This window comes from Octopus bimaculoides, chromosome 8, assembly GCF_001194135.2.
Source record: "Octopus bimaculoides isolate UCB-OBI-ISO-001 chromosome 8, ASM119413v2, whole genome shotgun sequence".
Taxonomy (NCBI): domain Eukaryota; kingdom Metazoa; phylum Mollusca; class Cephalopoda; order Octopoda; family Octopodidae; genus Octopus; species Octopus bimaculoides.
The window spans coordinates 55,084,923-55,093,607 of NC_068988.1; the positions used below are offsets into that span (position 1 = coordinate 55,084,923).

At 36.5% G+C, this 8,685-nt stretch overlaps 1 protein-coding gene across 1 annotated transcript; it reads right to left on the minus strand.

Annotated features, from left to right (window-relative positions):
* Nucleotides 1–5,014: 5,014 nt before the first annotated feature.
* On the minus strand, nt 5,015–8,236 carry LOC128248497 (excitatory amino acid transporter-like). The gene is made up of 3 exons (XM_052969851.1): nt 8,061–8,236; nt 6,574–6,708; nt 5,015–5,105 (listed from the first exon to the last, which is right to left on the minus strand). Exons 1-3 carry the CDS (start codon nt 8,234–8,236, stop codon nt 5,015–5,017), a joined length of 402 nt encoding a protein of 133 aa, XP_052825811.1.
* Nucleotides 8,237–8,685: the final 449 nt, after the last annotated feature.

The following is an 8,685-nucleotide window of genomic DNA, read 5'->3' on the forward strand; positions in this document are numbered from 1 at the left end:
CCCCCCCAGCATTGCTTGACAACCGATGCTGGTGTGTTTATGTCCCCGTCACTTAGCGGTTCGGCAAAAGAGACCAATAGAATAAGTACTAGGCTTACAAAGAATAAGCTCTGAGGGTCAATTTGCTCGACTATAAAGGTGGTGCTCCAGCATGGCTGCAGTCAAATGACTGAAACAAGTAAAAGAGTAAAGAGTAAAAGAGTAAGAGTATAACAGCAGAATTGTTTTCAGTACTTATGGAAAGAGTTAAAATGAAATAACATTAATCATGGACTTAGTTTTTTTTTTTTTTCTCCTTACAGCATAAGTATTTTTAATTACATTTTTGATTATCATTAAATTAAATATGCTAACATTAATTACCCTGCATGTGTAAGTGAAAGCAGGGTATTGTAATCACTTGTCTTTGTTGGTTGGTTTGTCTGTGTATTTGCAAAATTACTGGAAAATAGCTGAATAGAGTTTCACCAAATTTCACCAAATGGCAGAAATACTCACTGGGTGAGTGGCTCAAAATGACGAAAATTTTGTTTGATTATCTTCAAACATACATAAATACAAATATAGATATGTGACTCTGTGTGTGTGTGTGTGTGTGTGTGTTTGTGTGTGTGTGTGTGTGTGTGTGTGTGTGTGTGTGTGTACAGTGATGGATTCAAGGGTTTCGCTTGTTTACAAGTTGATTTCTTAATTTCTCAAGAGTATAAATATTCATAATTTCTCAAGAGTACAATTACCTCTTTACTCTTTTACTCTTTTACTTGTTCCAGTCATTTGACTGCAGCCATGCTGGAGCACCACCTTTAGTCGAGTAAATCGACCCCAGGACTTATTCTTTTTAAGCCTAGTACTTATTCTATTGATCTGTTTTGACAAACCGCTATGTTACGGGGACGTAAGCACACCACTATCGGTTGTCAAGCGATGTTGGAGGGACAAACACAGACACACAAACATATATACACACATATATACATTCATATACATATATACGACGGGCTTCTTTCAGTTTCCGTCTACCAAATCCATGCACAAGGCTTTGGTCGGCCTGAGGCTATAGTAGAAGACACTTGCCCAAGGTGCCACACAGTGGGACTGAACCCAGAACCATGTGGCTGGTAAGCAAGCTACTTACCACACAGCCACTGCTGCGCCTATACATAAAAATAAAGAAAAATTAATTCAGTGCAATTAAAAAGTAAAGTCCCCTCCCTCAAAATTTTAGGCTTTGTGTCTTTAGTAGAAAGGATTATCATTTATTTATTTAACACTAAAATTTTATCTATTTAATGCTATATTACAAACTTAGAGTAACTGGAAAAATGAAAATCTCCAACACATTTCTTATTTCACTTTTTAAAAAAAAAAAAAAAAAAAAACACTCATGCAATTTACCATTTGTACTTTAGTACTATGGGGTATCTGGCAATGGGAAAAAAAAATAAAACAAAAGCAACTATGTCGTCTCCACTTCCTGCGATAATTTAAGCATGTATTTATAGCATTTAATAGTTAATCCAGGCCTGCTGGATGGAATGGAAAGATAGTGTCCCTCTCACAACACTTCAAATGTAGCTCAAATGTGTCTGATAAACAAATCTCCAATAACACAACAATGCTACTAATAGCAGAGATAATAATTTTATCATAAATAGCTTTGTTTTTGCTTTGAGAATGGAAGAGGTAGTACTCTATATTTCTCATTTTTTTTTTCATATTTACACTTCTTTTTTTATATAATATACCAGTGTTTCAATTTTCTACTTCAGCATTTATTGAAATCTGTTCTTTATCACTGGTTGTTTGATATTTTTTATTCTCAGTTTCAAACGGCATAGCTTTTAACTGAACAAGAGAAATTCATTTCTACTAATTATTGTTTAGCCGGCTCTAGTTCATTTATAATTAGAGTAGAATCTAGAATCTGAGGAAGCTAGTAACTGTCTGTATTAGACTGGATTGCGTTGCCCATGTTCACAGAAGGACGAAGGCCTCAGCATTTTCCTTCCACTAACCATGACCTGATGTGGAGGTTAACAATTTGAACTTGAAATCATACAGATTTGATGAGCTTACTCTGCTACACTGGCTCAACATGGCTTGGCAGAGGGATGCAGTTTTATACTTGTGGTTGTGTGGTAAGAAGTTTGCTTTCAAACCACATGTTTCTGAGTTCAGTAATGCCTAATGAGTGAATTTGGTGGACAGAAACTGTATAGAAGCCCATCAAATATATATATATATAGTTGAAAGGGGGTTAAGAATCCATAAGTAAAAGTGGAAACAGCATAGGTGTATGTTTGAAGATTTTTTTTTACTCTTTTTTTCCGTTTAATTGGATTGGATAAGTATTTTTATATTTGTTATATTAAGTGATTTATTTAGATTAAAATATTGACAATTTTAATGTGTATGTCCATCTTATCGAAGGTTAAAAATTCAAAGTCAAGAATTAGGAAATTCTAAAAAATTGGAAATTAAAACAGTTTGTTCTCATATTTTGTGTGTAGCTAAGAACATGTATAGCTATGTATTTGTCTGTGTCTAAATTACGCTCTTACAATTTACTCACGAAACGATTTGCAGAAGAATAAATTATTCTCTCAGAAGATAATGAACTATCAGATAAAAATGAATAAGGGAAGGGGAAAAAACTCTGTAATGATAGATTATCTTAATTGAATTATGTACCTTGACATCGAATGCGAAATATTTCCCTCATAATGTGCATTTTTTCATGTTAGTTTTGCACTTTATTCATTCTAGTTGTAAAGCCAAAAGCTAGAGCTTTTCGTATTGTATAGTAATAAGCAGTTGGAAACAGTATCTACTCTTGGGTAGAACAAGACAAAATCCTTGTAATATACTGAAGTTTATGTAGTTGATATACTCGCCCTGTCTTTGTAGATGATTATATTTTTTGCTTTGTATCTCGTTCTTTTCTTTTCTCCCCCACCTCTCTCTCTCTCTTTTATGTCTTAAAGTATGTAATCGCTACCGCACTTTATAGTATTATGACGATCTTTCGAACTTTGTACATATAATACTGTAGACAGAGTGAAATAAACTGCACCAGGTCGAAATGGGAAGTAAACAAGTAATGCTTGATTTATTTCATTTTAATGGTTTTATCTTTATTTTAGTTAAACTAAAAGTTTTCACTGCAAAAAAAACTACAAAATCATCACAATCACTCTCTTATACATATATAGCTATGTATTCTATGTAAAGGTACACATACACACACACACACAAGGGTAATCAGTGGGCCTGCCTTTTGTCTATCATGCTTGTTTCCCCTTTGTCTCACCTCTTCTTCTTCTTCTTCTTCTTCTTCTTCTTCTTCTTCTTCTTCTTCAGCATGATCATGATCATCATTATCATCATTATTAGGGCAGCAAGCTGGCAGAATCGTTAGCATACCAGGCAAAATGCTTTGTAACATTGAGCACTGAGGGTCAATATATTCGACTTACCCCCTCATAAAAAACTTCTGACTTTGTGCCTTTAGTAGAAAGGATTATTTTTAATCTTTTAACTTTGGCTTTGTTGGAACTCCTGGAATCTTGCATGAGTCATAGGTTTGCTAAACGTAGTGTATGGTACCATGCTGTTTGTTTCTTTCAACTGTCTAATATTTCTTGGTAATTCTAGTCATGTCATGGCGGTAAACATTTTGCGAGAGCTCTACTAGGTACCCTGTTCCCATTTTATTTATATTCCTCTAAATATCTTTTGATACTGTCCCCAAGACCCCAACAATAATTGGCACTGTCTTTTCTCTTTCATCTTGAACTTGTTTCAGTCACTAAATTGCCATGCTGGGGCACTGCCTTAAAGAATTTTAGTTGAATGACTTAACCCTAGGACATATTTTTTGTAAGCCTAGTACTTATTCTATCAGTCACTTTTGCCAAATCACAATTTTTGGAGTGGAGACACACCAATACCAGTTGTCAATTGGCAGTGAGGGACAAATACAGATACAAAGACGCATGTAGATATATATATATATATGTGTGTGTGTGTGTGTATGTATATATACAACAGGTTTCTTTCAGTTTCTGTCTACCAAATGCACCCACAAGACTTTGGTCAGCCCTGGCTACAGTAGAAGACCCTTGCCCAAAGTGCCATACTATGGGACTGAACCCAGAACCATGTGGTTGGGAAATAAACTTCTTACCACACACACCTTTTACATCTTCCACAGTTGTGTTATCTCATATTTAAGAGGATCGTACAGGTCTTCTTTCTAGCCTTCCTTCTTAACTATCTATGAAACACATGGACATGCAACACCAATTACAGAGCACACGTGGTTTATAATTTCTCTGTAACATTTACAAATGTTTGTAGTTTTATTCAGAGAATGTGCTTAATGGGGTCCGATATAGATATAAAATGTAGATAGAGTTAACAAATCTTTCTTAACAATTCTTCTTCTAATGTGTATAAGGTAGTAGTGTGATTTGAGTGTGTATTGCTGGGGCAGCCCTTGATTTTGCCATCCCTCCTCTCAAGGCTTCCAAACCTATACAGGTTTATACAGCAGACCCAAAAGTGTCACTTGCACAAAAGCATTGCTCAGGGCAGATTGTCTTATCAGTCAGGCAGTACTGGCATCAACCATGCTTGAATGGTGCTTTTTACACGCCACCAGCACGGGAGCCAGTTAGGTAGCAGTGGCAATGACCACACTCAAATGGTGCTTTTTACATGCCAGTGGCACAAGGCCAGTCAGCTGGCACTGGCATCGACCATGCTCGAATGGTGCTTTTTACATGCCACTCGCATGGGAGCCAGTCAGGTGGTACTGTCATCAGCTACGACAATGACTTCACTTGACTAAAATGAAAATGCTAACTAGAATGTTCCTTCTTTCAGTAAAACTTTAATCTTTAAAAAATATGAAAAACCAACAAACAAAAAAATAATGAAAGAGGCAGAAAATATCTGGAATTGGTGTTGAAAATGAAGTAGAAGGTCCTGTTTCCAATTCTAGTTCATAGAATCAAGCTAAGTCAGTTACTGACGTGAGGTGATGTATAACACCAGCTCCAACAACATCAGAAATGGTATTCACAGTTACACCCAATCGATTCCTGTGAAATAAAAAAGATAAAAATCAAGTGTGGGGATATAGTTATACACATGTGTAAGATTTGTTAATTAAGTACCAAGTTATTAATTGATAAGACAGAAAAATTAAACTAAACGTTGTTCATGTCTTTCCTTGAATGTGGTCTGTGATATTTGTCTGCATAACAGCTGCTCATTCTAAGTTGTGTGAGGATAATATTCCACTTTCAGTCATACTCAGGTTTCACAGAGGTTAATATGATAGCTGATCTCAAAACGCTGAGCCTTACAAAGGAAATGACAAAAGACCGAGTAATGTGATGCATTGCAATACTGAAGAAAACCCCACACATCACAACAGAATTGATATCCTAAAACCAAAGTGCCATGTAAAAAGCATTGGTACTGGTGCTGGTGCTACATAAAACGCACTGGAGCTGGTGCCATGTAAAAAAAAAAGCACTGGTGATGGTACCATATAAAAAGTGCTGGTGTCACATACAGAGCACCCAGGACATACTGTAAAGTGGTTGGCATCAAGAAGGAGATTCAGCTGTAAAAACTATGCCAGAACAAACTATGGAACCTGGTGCAGCCTCTGACCTTGCCAGTTCCTGTCAAGCCATCCAGCATGGGAAGCAGACATTAAATGTTGATGATAATAATGATGATGATTTGGGGTAAGACACTTTGTTTAAGATTAAGATGTCATGTATTATAAGACATTTTGAAGAAAAGTGTGTCACTTTCTACTTTTATGCAATTAAAGACCAATGGAATGGTCTAGTTTCACAGATGAAGAGCTCTAGATGACATCATTATTACTTTACTAGAAAATCGGCAGCTAATCTTTTTTTTTTTTTGCCTCTGATGTTATTTTATGTCCCTAATGTAGATACTTAATTGTAAGAGTCCAGACCACCTGAGTGAATACAAATACTTCAGTGTGGAATGACTCACCACTTCAAACAGCTGCAGCACTGTAAAAAGTGACAAGCAGTTTCCATTTTTCTTTAATTGACAATGCTTCATTTGAATTCTTCTGTGAGTTCAGATGGCTCTTCTTTTAATTCTGCTAGTACCACTTCAAACTAGACTGGAAAAAATGGCCTAGGGACAGATATTAGTGGGAAATTTGACTGGCGACTGATGGTTGTTTTTGAAGTAAGAGAAGGAGAGAAAGCAAGTTTACTACGAAATAGAAGGAAGGATAAAGTTTCCATTTCAGGGGAGAGAACCACACAGGGTTTTTTTTTTTTCTCTATTGTTATTTTTATTGGTGGTAGTGGTGGTAGTGGTGGTAACGACGATGATGATAATTTTGTGGGGTCATTACATTTCTTAGGGACATTAATGTTACACGACTGAAGTAAATTAGCTTCACCTGGAATTTGAAACTTATCTAAGAATTTGATATGCCTGGAATCTATGTCTTAGTTAATGATGCTCTGTTAGAAATAATAGAATATTTCACTCCAGTAACCTACTCACAAGATCCAGTCAGCTGCCATAATTAGGGAGACATTTTCATTAGGGATACCAGCAACTGTGAGGACAGCAAGGATACCCAGATTGCCATTTTGGGGTAGGTTTCTTGTACCAATTGATACAAGGGCCGATGTGATACTGAAACACAAACAGAAGAATAAAATAACTGCAGTTTAATATTTCATATATACTTATTTGCATATTATTAACAGTCAACAAAGTGTTAAAGCAACAAAACAGTAAACAAGAACAATATAAAATATTTGAAAGATCAGGGATTTAATATTTCATGGCGTTTTAATTATACACAGACATGCAGGAAGTAAATAGACACTTTTAATTTTCAAAATTTCTGATCTAAGTGTCTTAATATGTTTTCAGCGGTGTAGAATTTACAATGTAATTATTTTTTTTCATTCCAGGTGCCATTATATTAAACATTTGTGAAGAATAACCATGCCACGCATAAAAAATTCAGCAGAACTTGTCAGATTTTCAAAGAGGTATTGTTGGGCAATCTAAGGCTGGTCTAAGCCAGCAAAAAAATTGCCAGAAATCATCAAATTCCTCTTGCTACTGTTAATAGAATTATAGTGCAATTCAAAAGCCAGGGAAAAGAATGTGTGTGTGTGTGTGTGTGTGTGTGTGTGTGTGTGTGTGTGTGTGTGTGTGTGTGTGTACATAGGAACATGAATGGGTGTGTGGTTAAAAAGTTTGCTTCACAACCACAGGGATTTTCAGTTCAGTCCCACTGTGTGGCATACTGGGAAAATGTCCTTTATTATAGTCCTGGGCCAGTCAATACCTTGTCAGTGGAGATTTAGTGAATAAAAACTGAAAGAAGCCTCTCATATATATATGTATGAGATGCTATAAAAAATTTCCTGGACAAGTTCTGTAGCTCTCCAACAGATGACAGCACATGGTTGTGTGTACAGTGAGAGCTAGTAGTGACCTTCATGAGGCAGTGTGCTGAGTGATATCATTGTGTTTACTTCTTCACAAGTTGTGAAATTTGTGATTTTATGATCATGTGTATGCTGTAGTCTGTGATTTTTGTCATGGACAGGAAGTTAGAACAAAGAGCCAATGTGAAATTTTACGTTAAACCTGGGAAGTCTGCTACAGAGACATTGAGCATGCTTCGGTAAGCTTATGGCAATGAGGCAATGAGTCGTATGCATTGTTTTGAGTGGCAAGAATGCTGGGTCTGGTGTATTCCTGTGCAAGGTGACTGTTTCAAAAGAGGTGGCATTAAAACTTAGGTAAATAAGTGATTTTTTATTAAACATAACTAGTCCGGGAATTTTTCTATACCTCCTCATGTGTGCATACATTTGGTCGAGTGTGTGTGTGTGTGTGTACAGACATCAGAAAGAGAAAGATAAGGAGGGAGGGTGGGAGGAAGAGAAAGAGGAGGGAAAAGGTGATAAGTACAAGATGACATTGCATTTGATCAGTCAAGTGTTTAAGATAATAAACAACCTCACCTGATAATTATCAACCTTCCAATTGTCAAGGGAACTCCTTCGTATTGTGCAATAAATATACAGGCTACTGACTTGTACAAGGCCCCAGCATTAGTATTAATAATGGCCCCGAGGGGCAATGTGAGGCGAGTTACTTGATGATGGAGTCTTGCCTTGCATTCAACACATTGTAACATCACAGGTAAGTTTGTAATACTGCAAGAAAATGGCACAAGATGAAAAATAAAACTGGATGAAGTATAACGACAGGAAGAAGGATCAACAGGGTTTTCATCATCATCATCATCATCATCATCATCATCATCATCATCATCATCATCGTTCAATGTCTGCTTTCCATGCTAGCATGGGTTGGACGATTTGACTGAGGACTGACGAACCAGGTGGCTGCACCAGGCTCCAATCTGATCTGGCAGAGTTTCTACAGCTGGATGCCCTTCCTAACGCCAACCACTCCAAGAGTGTAGTGGGTGCTTTTACATGCCACTGGCACAAGGGCTAGACTGGTGGTACTGGCAACAGCCACGCTCAAATGGTGTTCTTTTCTCTTTTTTTTTGAAAATTTTATTACTGAACACGTTGTTGAAAATCTAAAACAAATTATTTTCAGAGCATGAGCAAAAAC

What these genes read in the sequence shown, in the direction of transcription:
- LOC128248497 (XM_052969851.1), bottom strand. Translation starts at nt 8,236, where the DNA reads ATGTTACAATGTGTTGAATGCAAGGCAAGACTCCATCATCAAGTAACT. An exon ending in GGAAGGTTGATAATTATCAG is followed by an intron (nt 6,709 to 8,060) that starts GTGAGGTTGTTT and finishes TTTGTGTTTCAG; the next exon opens with TATCACATCGGCCCTTGTAT. An exon ending in ATGGCAGCTGACTGGATCTT is followed by an intron (nt 5,106 to 6,573) that starts GTGAGTAGGTTA and finishes TTTATTTCACAG; the next exon opens with GAATCGATTGGGTGTAACTG.